At 32.0% G+C, this 13,994-nt stretch overlaps 2 protein-coding genes across 2 annotated transcripts; one reads left to right on the top strand and one right to left on the bottom strand.

Moving 5' to 3' along the window:
• Positions 1–358: 358 nt before the first annotated feature.
• LOC114373166 (probable manganese-transporting ATPase PDR2) lies at positions 359–4,152 on the bottom strand. Its single transcript, XM_028330697.1, has 7 exons — positions 4,123–4,152; positions 2,727–2,819; positions 2,561–2,647; positions 1,850–1,876; positions 1,568–1,750; positions 1,400–1,450; positions 359–376 (listed from the first exon to the last, which is right to left on the bottom strand). Exons 1-7 carry the CDS (start codon positions 4,150–4,152, stop codon positions 359–361), a joined length of 489 nt encoding a protein of 162 aa, XP_028186498.1.
• Positions 4,153–10,172: 6,020 nt separating this feature from the next.
• LOC114374142 (agamous-like MADS-box protein AGL80) lies at positions 10,173–11,112 on the top strand. The gene has a single exon (XM_028331746.1). It carries the CDS (start codon positions 10,203–10,205, stop codon positions 10,866–10,868), a length of 666 nt encoding a protein of 221 aa, XP_028187547.1. The 5' UTR covers positions 10,173–10,202; the 3' UTR covers positions 10,869–11,112.
• The last annotated feature ends 2,882 nt before the right edge of the window (positions 11,113–13,994 follow it).

The raw sequence follows: 13,994 nt of genomic DNA, 5'->3' as shown, positions 1-13,994 counted from the left end.
AGTCGCCAAACCAACCTAATGACGTTGGCATTATTTTGGGAGAGAATTGTGTTTTGTAATCAACTCCTCTGTAGTTGGTTTTAAGTTTTATTTTGTTGAGTTAAAGATGTAAAACTTGGATTTTAATTATATTCATGAACAAATTTAATTTTCGTTTATGTGTATGACGTGTACCGAGTTACTGTTTCTATATAATTATGTATATTCACTTAAATAATGGCGTGTTGTTGGATGAATGTATGATGTGACAAAATTACTTCTATTTTCATAAGCAAAATTAAGGTAGTTCTTTTTATAAAAATCGAAATTATCTCATATTAGAGTGTTGATATCGTAGCGACGAGGCAGGTCGTTACATCTACCGCAGCTTCAGAATCTGCATTTAGCAGTGGTGATCAAATATTAATCCCACATCATAGTCAACTTCAATGGACTACTTTAGAGGCTCTAATGTGTGCTAGAAGTTGGTTGTGAAGTGTTGGAAATACTGGTAAAGTTTTATTCATATATTTTGTTAAATTGATATTTGTGTTTATTCAACAAACTAATACTTGAAATGTATTTTTATAGGTTCTATGAGCTATAAAGTTGTTGAATGTGCTACTGTAATGAATGCAATGGTTTCAGATGATGAAGGTAAATAATGTTCTAAATTTCATTTTTGTTATTATATAATATAAGTTTTTGTTCTAATTTTTGTTTCTTTTATGCAAGTGAAATGATGGGTGCTGGTGTCACTAATTTGGAGGAATGATCAAGATCTATTTGCTGAACTATTTAAGTTGTTTCTTTTTTTATTATGTAATTTGAAAGAATGAAACATGTTTAAGTTGTTGAATAGAATCATATGCTAAACAAAATGAAACATGTTGAAGGACAATCAACATAGAATATTAGTATCTCTTTTTTTGCTAAACAAAATCATATGCTACTTATTGTTCGGACAACATATATTTAGATGGTACTATATTTTGGGAGAAAATAAATATGCATGTCCTTAATTCCTCATGCAATACCCAAATTTTATGATTTTAATTGAATTAATTGATTTGTTTTAGTAATTTTTTAAATTATGATAATGGTCCCATATTTTGAATTTGGCTTTGTTATTGTTTTTTTTTTTTGCTACGTAACTGCCTTTTGGCCCCATTTTGTTTCCATTTTTTTCAATGTTATAGTATTTTTTCTCTTTTTTTAAAAAAAAAAATTAATTAATACTAGCGGGGGTGGGGCAGGAAGGGGGAAGCCAACCCCCAACGGCGATGAGGATGGGTACATATTTTTTAATCCCAGCGTGGGTAGGGGATCGGTCACAAAGTCGGGGGTGGGGGTGGGAAATACAATACCTGTCCCGGTCCCACCCCGTTGTCATGCCTAATCATGACTCATATGGACATACCATGTCATTAGATGTAAGTGTCCATGTCTTGTCAAAACAACATATATCAACCTGTAAGGCAAGGTATGTACAATATGTTACATAAAAACCAATTTCATATGATCTAATATAGCTAACAAAATAAAAGGATGTACAAGAGTAGAAACATAGTGACAAGCCTCCAAGTACCTTTCTGACAAATGGTATTCGAAAAGGCTCTGTGCAAAAAATGTCATGCCGTGCCAGTGCAGTCAGGGAAGTATTAACAACTATTGATAATTCCATTGGTAACTCAGGAGGAATCACAAAAGTAACAATAAGTGAACAACTTAGCATAAGTTTATACTTGCTCCTTATGGGATCTTCTAGCCCCTGTAAGCATAAAAATTAACAATTTACCAAGCCATATCACAATTTACCATTAAGACCAAACCATATCAATGTTCACCATGCATTTGTATGGAACATTACCTTAACAAGAACATAACCAACACATAACTAGCAGCAATAAGAGCAAATACAACTAGGAATAAAATAAAGAATCCACTTTCCTAGCTATTAGCAGTCACCTATAATATGTCAATTTAGAAACCAGGAGAAAATCATCAAAATGACACTGAAATCACAAACTCAGGTTTAGTAAGGTCTGGATCAATACAATAGTTATATACTCAATAAATAAAGACAGGAGGGAAAAATCAGTGTGGCAACACTATAGCTCAATAGTGAGCAAATGACAAACTAACTAAATATTAACAGAAGATTTCATCATGTTAATAATCAGTTTGAACAAGTTGTTTAGCTTCCTGGGTGAAATCAAATATCATTACTTTTAGACCCTAAGTCCAAATTCTAAGAAACTTTATTTTGTAGCCATTACATTAATGCATATCACAAAATAAAAATAATGAATTAAGAAGAGAAATAGACAACCCACTCCAACAAAAGAAAATCCCCATGAACTTAAGGTGGCAATTGAAAAATTATTTCAAATTACATAATGCACTTGCTTTCAAAAGAAGTTCACAAATTGTCAATCTAGAAAGTTCATACTTTCTTTTAAATCCAAATTATTCAACTCAAACTTATACCATATCAAGTTGTGTCTTATGCCAGGAAGGATAAATGAACCAAGACACTAACACAAATTCTCTTCCAATTTTTTATTGATTGAGCTCTAACCATCTTCCCTAATACTAATCTAGTTTTTCCATACATAAACTCAACATAGTTTTCTCTATCGAAATCCCGTATCACAACTATTTCCATCTTCCAAATGAAAGAAAAAAAAAACATAAAAACTCAACCACACTTCAATTCAACAATTCAAAACATGTTAGACACTTACACTTTTCCGTGAATGAAGCGACACAACTTCTTTTGCACAGGAGAACTTCACTGAAGTAATCTTGCATGAATCTACCTGATCAATATTCTTAACCTGAACACAAACAAAACAAAAAAGAAATTACTAAATCACAATATCATATCTTCATCATCCCTTCCATTTCTACCAACGGGGAGCCTATGGTGTTTTCTTTCAAGCTTTTCCTTCACTGCAAGAACCAATTGCAATTTATATATATATAAACTTCGTACCCCATTGCCCAGAGGCTCTTCGCTATGCGAAGGTATGGGAGAGGGATATTGTACGTAGCCTTACCCTTGCATATGCAAAGAGGCTGTTTCCGGATTCGAACCCATGACCATCAAGTCACCAAGGCACAACTTTACCGCTGCACCAGGGCTCGCCCTCTTGCAATTTATATATATATATATATATATATATATATATATATATATATATATATATATATATATATATATATATATATATATATATAAATTGCGCAATAATAAAAAAGATGAGGAATTGAGGATATCGATATTGATATTGAATTTAATTATGTTAACCCGTCAAATAAAAATCAAGCATTTAACTGTGATTGTGCACTTAAACGCAAATAAAAAAAATGCGCAATGCGGTGGATGAATTTTTTTTTTGAAGTTGCTACCTTGCGCAAGTCGAAAAACTGGCCTTCTTTCTAATATTCTCTCCTCCTTCATTTCTCTCAAATACTTCCAATAACCTTTTCCTTTCCAACAACCAAATGCTACATCCTAGTTAACTAGCAACTTAAGGTCAAGACACTATCCAACACCAGATCAGATTCCAACCTAATAGAAAACATTGGGATTGCTACGCTAGCACCACGCCAAAGATTGTCTCATTCTTCCAACTTCAGTGCTTATTGTCAGAATCGTTGCTACCCTCGCACTTCTTGCAAAACTTGTTTTTATTTCTATTAGAAAAGTAATATTCTTAAGGACCCGTGATAAACTTGCATGCATTGTTGCTTAGAATTGTTAGGTAATTGTGATTATCACCTTTCTTCATTTTGTAAATTTGAAAATTCAATTTATTGATATCTAGTGTCACTATATGGTACCTGTGTGAGGCTGCTGCGAGGAGTACTTCCACTTGGTGGTAGTTGTACATAACCTTACACTCGATCACAAACAGATAGGTTGTTTCTAGAAATCAATTAACTATTCTTAAAACTCTGAGTCTATGAGTTCAGTTTTCAAATTAGAATCCTAAAAATACAAGAGACCTAAAAACAGTCTTATTATATTCAAGTTAGAATCATAACATGAGTGAATATTATTTATCTTGGGACTCGTGTCATGAGGTTTTACATTATAGTTTTCAAAAACATATATAGGTTGCAATTAGAACAAACAGTTGGGTTCACATCTGAGTTGAGTTGCATTTATGCTATGTAGGCTAATAGATTTAGACTCCAATCCAAAGTTGTCTTGTCATATATTTTGAACTTTGGTCATTCCTAACTATGTAGGCTTTATAAATTGAAGTAGAAATATAATGTAAAATCATATTATTGATTCACTAGCAAATGCTAATTGTAGAAGTAAAGCTTCCAAGATTATTTTGATGATGGGAAAGATTATTAAAGATCCATTCAAACAAGATTAAAGAATCAAGAAGATTCAAGTGAAGATTCAAGAGAAGACTCAAGATATACAAGAGCCTCAAGAAAAGCATCAAGATAAGTATAAAAATAATTTTTCAAAGAAAAAATTGAATAACACAATTTGTCCAAAAGAATTTTTCAAAGAAAAATCTTTTACCAGAGTTTTTACTCTCTGGTAATCGATTACCATGAGGCAGTAATCGATTACCAGAAGTCCAAAACAGTTTTATAATTGTTTTACAAAGTAGTAATCGATTACCATGGGCATGTAATCCATTATCAATGTTTTTGAACGTTGGATTTCAAATCTCAAGAGTCACAACTTGTGATAAAACATTTTCAAACTTGTGTAATCGATTACACAACATTTGTAATCGATTACTAGTATTTCTAAACGTTGATTTTCAAATCTAAACATGAAGAGTCACAACCTTTGATAAAATAAACTGTGTAATCGATTACACCATAATGGTAATCGATTACCAATGACTAGTTTTGAAAAATAAATTGTCAAGAGTCACAATTTTTAAAGTGATTGGTTTTTGAAGAATTTGCTAAGAGTCACAACTTTTAAAGTGACTAGTTTTGAAGAGAGTCACAACTTTTAAAGTGACTAGTTTTGAAGAAATTGCCAAGAGTCACAACTTTTAACATGGTTCTTCAAGATCCATCAAATGACTATAAATATGTGACCATGACACGAATTTCAAAAGACGAACTGAATCATTCTCAACATCTTTTTAAGAGTTTTTGTTCAACACTTGCTTTGTCAAAAAAAGTTCATTGGGCAAAAACTTGTGCTATTATATTTTCTTCCTCTCCTCCATTCTTACAAAAAGCTTTTCAAGAGACCTACTCTTGGTGACTGTTTTCAAGAGAAGGTCTTCTTGGTTGCAAACACTGAACACAAGGGACGAACGTTCCTTGGGTTCATTGCAAGAAGCAGGATTTGCTTCTTGGTTGATCACTGGACACAAAAGACCAATGTCTTTTGGGTTCATTGCAAGAAGTGGGTATAACTTCTTGGTTTTTATCACTAGACACAAGGGACCAACGTTCCTTAGGGTTCATTGCAAGAAGTGGACATAACTTCTTGGTTGTAATCACTGAACACAAAGGAGGGAAGTCCTTTGTGGTTCATTGCTTGTAAACGATTTTGCAAAGATAGTGAAAATCTCAAGCGGGTTGCTTGGGGACTGGATGTAGGCACGGGAAGTGGTTGAACCAGTATAAATTCGGTTTTGCATTCTCTTTTTCCTTAATCTCCTTTACTTTCTATTGTGTTTCTATTTCTTTAAGTTTACTTCTCCTTATTTTTTATTCGAGTAACTTACAATTAAAGATATAATTGAATCTAAGGAATATCTAAGAAAGGGAAATTTTCAATTAGGAATAGTCAATGAAATCTTAATTCAACCCCCTTCTTAAAATTTCTGAGGTCACTTGTCCAACACTAATGATCTTACCAAAATTTGGAAACATGACACATCAAGGTGGATGTGACTAAGTGGGGTCCCGAACTTCACATGTCGGCTTGGAGAGGTGTCTTTGACAGGAGGGGGAGACTTGCAAAACAAAGGACTTTGACGCTTAAGTAAGAATATGTGTGAGGAAAATAAAGCAAGTATATGTTATAATGAGGCTCGTAAGAGCAAAAGAGAGAGGGGCACAGGCTTGATGCCGTGTGCTAAGTGTGAGAGCAAGTTGTGTAAATGGGTTTGATGGAACCTGGATTTATAGTAGCTGAACGTGGGTGTGGGTGCTGATTCTTGTTTGTAGGGGTTGTTATAGCCTTGTAGATAATTCTTGGCTTATAGATAATAGCTGAAAACTTAGAGATAAACACTTGAATTGTAGATAAAGGTAGAAGATAATCATACCTTGTAGATAATATGACATTATAGATGATTTAATATATGTCAATAAATAAAATATTCAAACACATTTGACTATTAGTTAGGTTAGAGATAACCTGTTTGTTGGGGGTCCCGGCTGCTAAGGGTCAGACATCCGCTTTCCTGTAACAGAACTGACATGAAATGTTAACACGCGTCTCTGAGTGCCAAGTGGGATGCCATATAGATTTTATGGATCTTGAACAATACAACTAATTTTTTAATTTTAAGTAAAACAAGAAAAATATATTGGTTGTCCTTTTATTCTATTTTTTTCAAAAATGTTGAACATAGACTGATTCATTAAAGTTATTATCTCTTTGACTCTCTGAGCTGCTCATAATTTTTTCTTTACACATGTAATCAACCTATTATAGTGACACTTTTTATTTGTGGTGTTTTTCGGGCAAAGATATTAGATATTGAAAAGTGCTTAGAGGTTGTTGCTACATTGAAAGCTAAGAAGGGGTACGGGTGAGGTCCGTTTGGAGCCTGATTTTCTTAAGAGATTTTTGTAGTAAATATTATTTTGGTTAAAAGATACTTAAAAGCTATTATCTTACAAAATTATCTAGGTATTAATGGTCAAATTAACTGTTATTAGACAGCTGAAATCTGAAATTTCATGCATTATATTCTGTCAATACATATAAAATTGTCCGGACTCTATGCCATATTTTTTGAGATGTTGATACATTTATTATTTTATTTAACATGTTTCATTTTTTGTGATGTTGATACATCTAGTTGTTCTGCATTTGAAAATAATTTTGATATATAAGCTGTAAAAAGAATTATAATAAAACGTATATAAAAGAGACTTGCATCTTTATAAGATAGTACAATTCAGAAACTGGTAACTGAACCAGTTTTACTATAAACTGGTAACTAGAAACTACGGTATGTGATCAGTAGAAACAGAAAAAGTTTGATTTAGTTAAAACTCAGCATAACACTATAAAAGATCCCAGCCTTATCAACAAGAATTAGTTTCCAAAAAATTTGATTATCGGTTGTTGTAAATTATATCTCAGATTACTGAAACAAAAAAACAAAATTCAAAGTTAGCATGCATTCTTTAATTTGCAAGAAATGTAGTATTCATAAGATTATCAAGTGTCAAGGTATTAAGGAAATGAAGATTTTCCAGCAAGAAATACCACCGTTGCACCAAAAACGTGCCCAAAACAACATACCACCTAAACAAAATAGAATATAATTTTACGATACCGCTCCCCATAATTCCTAAAATGAAAGCAGCTACCTACTCCTACTCTGTTTCTCAAAGTTGCTTTGAATACACTAATTAAACTACCAACCCCTTGAATGGCCTAACTCCCATAAGATGTTTGATACAAATTCAACGCGAAAAAAGAAAATTCTGGTCAGAATTTGGACCAGCAAATTCAACATGAATAAAGCAAAGCCTAAACAAGCAAATTTAGTTTCCTCGTGTTTATTAATTAGTTTCCTCTCAACCCCTTTACAATGTAGGACAAAATCTAAAAAAGCAAGCTTTGAGTCCTAATTGGTCATTCTCAAATTGTTTTGAGAATGTTTGCTTATAATTCCATACTCCACTATATCTTGTTCTCGTTTCACTTCAACTATATTGCATACCAAGTTCCATAAAAAAATCACAATCATAAAATAGTATGCACTATGCATTATAGTTCCCAAATGAAACAAAATCAAACACCTTCCTTTTCCCTCGATCATACAGGAACAAAATGTATCTATAAGGATATATGGCAGAAAAATTCTTGCTTAATATCTAAACTGGCATTCTCCCTTAAACTCAACATAGAATGCAATCAGTAAATCAACATGTCATTGACTAAATTACGAAAACAGGTTAGTGCCAAACAGCTAGGTCAATAGTTTAAATCAGTCAGCCAAAACCAGTTTAACAATCACTGACTATTCTCATACATTTCACTACCTAAAAGTCTTCAATTTTCTCAAGAACAATTACAGTTGTAAAATAATGTAATTACACACTCTTAATAAGTATGGCTTCTAACAAATTGAAGTTCAAAAGGGTCTTGGAAACAATGATGAAATTCCAGTAGACCAAAAAAATATTTATTGCTCAAGCAAAAAACATAAATCTTTTAGATAAGCAAAACTCAAAAGCAATTCAAACTGAAGTTCAAGGTCTTCGATGCAAAAGAAACCAAATGCGATCAATGCAAATCAAAATTCAAAAGGGTATTCGAACAATAGAAAAACAATGAAATGTTAATGGGTCTTCGACACCATGACATTGACGGATGAGGGTTCGTGGTTAGAAACCTTGACGCTGACGGATGACGGTCACACGAGAGGGTCACACGAGAGAGAGCGAGAGAGGGTCAGGTCACCGTTTGCTTTTGGAGAAATAGAGAGGGTCAAACCCAAACCGTTTTCAAAACAGGGTAGGGTTTTGTTCTAACCTGGTTTGGACACAAAACTGGTCAGGTCGGTTACAATTTGGTTCGGTCTAATTTGATTTTTTTTTACACTCCCAATTGAGAGACGACAAATAAGTATTCGAGTGTAAGCTATGCAAGTGCAAGATTAAATGTTATATTGCATTGTATCTCTAATTGATAAATACTACTCCCTCCATCCCTTTTTATGAGATATTATTTTGAAATTTCTTTATTTCTTTTTATAAGATATTTTTCTAATTGTCTTTTATATTATTTATTTTTTACCAAAATATCCTCAATAAATTTAGTTCATCAATAATAAATGTTATGAATTGTCCTTTATCTCTCTTATGGGAATTGGAGAATGAAAGAATTTAGTTTTAAAATTAAAACTCTCCTACTGTTATTATATCTCGATGTATTAATTATTTAAGGATAAATTTAGAAAAACAATACATTTATACATAAATTAATCAATTTTTTTATTAAACATAAATTAGTCAACCATACCTTATAGAAAAAGAACAAAGGAAGTATCATATATGTAGTTTGAAATATGATATACTGTAATTTAACTAATCCACCACATTTCGGACTAAAACATAGTTTTGTTGAGGGATTAAAATCAAAATTCACTACACAATTACAAGGATTAAAATCTTAATTTAAACCTTTTATAATGTAAATTACATTTCACATGGATTTTGTCTTTTTTTTTTTTTTAAAGAACACATGGATTTAGTCTATTCATTTAATCCTTTCAATATAAAACCTCACAAAGTCGAACAATTAAAATATCATTTAATAACTACTGTAGATATATGATAAGGATAACCATCTTACACACAATAACGACAACTGTAAAAATGCTTTTAAATATTAGTATCTATATACTTATGGATGAAATTCAACTATGAGAATATAATTTTTTTTATATATACAAATACTACCAATTTTGTACTAACTCAATGTGCAAAACCAGTTGTATCTTACAGTGTCGGATTCTCTATATCCTTCAATATGGAATGGCATTTTAAGTGATATTTCAATGTGCAAATCCAGTTGTCACTTTAAAATGATAACTTTTTTAAAATTTTATTAAGAGTTAAAATCCATCTAATTAATTATGCATGAAATTTAATGACAATAAGATTTTTTTAATATATTACCATTCTTGTACCAACTCAATCAAGTATTTACTACTAACTCATACATGCATAACGTAAATTTTACAACTTAAATATTACCACAGTTCCGGATTCTCCTGTATCTTCATTTAAGGAAAGACATTAATTTAATGTGCATTTCAATGAGCAAAATCCAGTTGTCACTTGCACACAAAAATAATACCATCAACAAAAGGCTTACAGGAAAATAAAACCACTCATACCAAATTGGTCTATATAAAGAGATTGCTGGTGGCAATAGAAACCACAAACAATTAAACAAATTAATCTTCAATTCTCTCAATTTTCTTTTTGTTTTTCCCTCTTTTTTTTTTTCTTTTCTGGTCATCATCATGCCCAGAACAAAGGTGAAAATCGCCTTCATAACCAACGATGCTGCGAGGAGGGCAGCATACAGGAAAAGGAAGAAGGGAATTCTGAAGAAGATGGAGGAACTCAGCACCCTTTGTGGAATTGAAGCATGTGCTATAGCATATAGCCCCTATGATCCCGAGCCAGTGATTTGGCCATCCGAATTGGGTGTCCATCATGTGCTGGGAAAATTCAGGACCATGTCTGAATGGGAGAAGAACAAGAAGATGGCGAACCAGGAGAGCTTCCTAGGGCATATGATCGCGAAGCACAAGGAGCAGCTGAAGAAACTCGTGAAGGAAAACAAGGAGAAGGAGATGACCGTGTTCATGCATCAATGCCTTGATGAAGGGAGGGTTCTGCCAGATAACAACTTGACCGCAGACGATTTGAACGATCTTTCGTCGATCATCGAACAGAACCTGAAGGATGTTTGTAGAAGGTTGGAAACGCTGAATGTTATGGAGAAGACACCACCACACCAACAACCCCCCCAGATCCAATCATCACCAGTGTTGGATATGAGTGCTAACCATGATCAAAAGCAGAAGAAGTTTATGGATTTGCTTAATGGTAATGAGGATGAGACAACAACAGCGCCTCCATTTGAATCAGATGCTAATCTCCAACTCCAAATTGGGTTTTAGGCTAACCTGTTACCTTGAAAAAATTAAGCACGTGTGTGCTTGTTAGTCTTTTGGGAATCATGTTTCAGTTCAATTTGTCTATGCTTTGATTTTTAATTTTAATTACTGTCCTAGCTTGTGTGTCAATGTGAAGACACAATAGTAAGTAGTCATTTAATTACTGTCTAGCTAGTCTTCACATTTTATTTTCGTGCCTGGAAATACATGTTGATTTGGTTTGACATGTTTATCCTGCTTTCAGGACTTGGTTGTTCATTTAATCATTATGGTTTAATTAAGAATGTTTCGCTTGCAAAACGTACTTGTTAATTATATATCTTTTTTTAAAATTCGAAGTCGAATATTATTAAACTGGGCACGAAGTATAGTCCATCAAAAGATTATTACATCAATAGGTATGTTGCATACCCAAGCAAATTAAAGGATCATTACACCATGAGGCAAAATGAATTCCATTAAACAGAGACGAATTATAAGCAATCCAGGACCAAGTCTCTGTACTTGTTAGCTGAATAAATTTAGTCTTTTTGTATGTAGTTACGTCATGTTTGTTGTAGCCATATCCCAAGTCCTTTCTTTCATTTCGTATAACTCTAATGTAAATAGTTTACGAGTAATCAACTTCATACATAATAACAAGGTTTTGTTTAATTAAATCGAAGTCGCAGTTCTGATTACATTGCAGACATATCAAAATTAAAATAAAAAAGTTACCAGAAATAATATATGAAGCTAATGCAGTTACGAATATTTACAGAATTATGACATTGTGGTAAGATTTTAATTGCTGACTATAGTTTAGAACCTTCAAAATACACTAGAGATTATATATATACGCGCTGCCGTTTATGTGACTAATATGCACGCTATGTTCACTATAATAAGCCTTTGTCATTTTCTTTAATTTATCTATTATCTATTAATTATATTATATAAAAGAAAGTTTTACACATGGGCTAATATCACGCATCCCCTTATTCTCTTAAAATTAAATACAATCAATTTGCATTAATGTAATAATTAAATTCATGTTAATTATTAATAAATTAATTAATTTTTTAGTTTAGAATTTAGACTATAGCTATCTTCCACGGGATAGACCTTTGTCATTTTTTTAATTATCTATTATATTATATAAAAGAAGGTTTTGCCACATCAATGTCATGCATCCCCTTATTCATTCTCTTAAAATTAAATGCAATCAATTAACATTAATATAATAAGTTCATGTTAATTATTTAATTAATAGATACATGTTAATAAATTTTGTTGATTTAAACCACATGTATTTTTTACTGTAAGTAATTTTGTTCGAGTCGGGTAAAATTATTATAGGTAATAAAATTTTTCCTTCAAGTATTTAATATACTTACATACTTTATATTTGAATCTAAGATCTCTAGTTAATAATTTCATGTCAGTTGATTCACGTTCTTAATTGTAATAACTTAATATAATTAATTAATAATAATACATTAATTATTAATCAGATATCAATATATAAATTTGTTTGATCAATTTGTATTTTACAAATTGATATACTTTACGTGATTGTTTACATAAAATAAGGTTTTATTTATGTGCCTTTTCCTTAAAATATTTTTACACGAATAATTAAATTGTTTTTTTAAAAGTGATTGTTTACAAAAGGTAAGATTTTATTTAGAGTTAATTATATTTAAGGTAAGATTTTATTTAGAGTTAATTATATTTTTGGTTCCTGAACTTTTTTGAGTTTTCACTTTTAGTCCCTAAACTTAAAATTGACTAATGTTGGTCCCTAATCCTTTGCTCCGTTAATATTTTTATTATATTTTTTTTTGTTGTCCCATTAAACGATGATGTAATAACCAATGAGAATGACATGTGTTATACTTTGTAAATAATTTAATGGATTTATTTTTTTTTTGTTGTCCCATTAAACGATGATGTAATAACCAATGAGAATGACATGTGTTATACTTTGTAAATAATTTAATGGATTTATTTTCTGACAGCTAAAACTCCCAAAAAATATTTGGCTAGATTTTTGAAAGGCATGAATTGTTTCTTTCCCCTCACCTTCTCCCACTTCTTGTATCACACAAAACTTTCCAGAATCAAGGACATAGAAAAACATGCTCAAAACATCACTGGCATAGAAAAACAAAACAACTTCAAATAATTTACACTTCAACTTTCACGAGAACACTATGAAACTACGCGAGTTGGATTTTTGAGAGTTGAGGAGGACTTATCGAGAAAGAATATTGATGTGCACGTCCACCAAAACGATACCATCTCCCTTGTTTTTAGCTCGAAAAACCCTATATCTGCAATGCTTAACTGGCAATGGCGAGATGCCATGGTGAAGAAGAACATTAGGATGTCCACATTAGAAATTTCAGAGCAAAAGATAAATTATGCTTATTATTATGTTTGTTCTAATTTATGCTTATTTTTATTTTTACTTTTTAAGTATTTATTGTAATGTTATGTTTGCAATAATTAAAGGGGAGGGGGGGGGGAGATGAAGATTAAAACATATTTTGGATAAATAGCCATTTTCGCCCTTGGATGTGAAGAAGGTTAATAAATTCATCCCTGAATGTGACAAGTAGACTCTTTCATTAACGGTAACGGACGGAAGGGATGGATGAATTTACCGTCCCTAAGAATGATACTCTCTCTCTCTCAAAGAACCATTGTTTCAATTTGTGCCTAGATATTCATTCATGCATTGGGTTTTTATAAACTGCTATGAACTTGGGCCTAATGTGACTTACTCACTTAAGCGCGGATAATGCCTCACTTAAGCGAGGTCTTCTAATTCCTTTCAAGGTATTTTTTGGCTCTCTCCTCTCAAGTGTGAATAGTACATCGCTTAAGTGTGAATAATGTCTCACTTAAGCTAGGCTGATCTTAAAAAATTTCAGTTTTTGTCTCTTCTCGCTTAAGCACACAACAAGCCGCACTTAAGCAAGGGATCCTCAACTTCATTTCCTGACTTAGTTTCTTGTGAAAACTCCACAAAAACATCAAGAAATCCTAAAAACTAACCAAACAAAAATCCTAAATGATAATTCCTAATCTATCCTAATTTTGTGTTAAAACAAGGCTCAATGTATAAAAATGTTAGATAATCGC

This window comes from Glycine soja, chromosome 11 (genome assembly GCF_004193775.1).
Source record: "Glycine soja cultivar W05 chromosome 11, ASM419377v2, whole genome shotgun sequence".
Taxonomy (NCBI): Eukaryota; Viridiplantae; Streptophyta; class Magnoliopsida; order Fabales; family Fabaceae; genus Glycine; species Glycine soja.
The sequence above is the reverse complement of the archived record's forward strand: the minus strand, read 5'-3'. Positions and strand labels throughout refer to the sequence as shown.

Excerpts from the sequence above, each read along its gene's own strand:
- LOC114373166 (XM_028330697.1), bottom strand. The coding sequence starts at position 4,152 with ATGCAACTCAACTCAGATGTGAACCCAACT. Across the intron at positions 2,648-2,726 it reads CGCTTCATTCACGGAAAAGT|ATGGAAATAGTTGTGATACG; the intron begins GTAAGTGTCTAA and ends TTCATTTGGAAG. Across the intron at positions 1,451-1,567 it reads GAATACCATTTGTCAGAAAG|GTTGATATATGTTGTTTTGA; the intron begins GTACTTGGAGGC and ends CTTGCCTTACAG.
- LOC114374142 (XM_028331746.1), top strand. The coding sequence starts at position 10,203 with ATGCCCAGAACAAAGGTGAAAATCGCCTTCATAACCAACGATGCTGCG.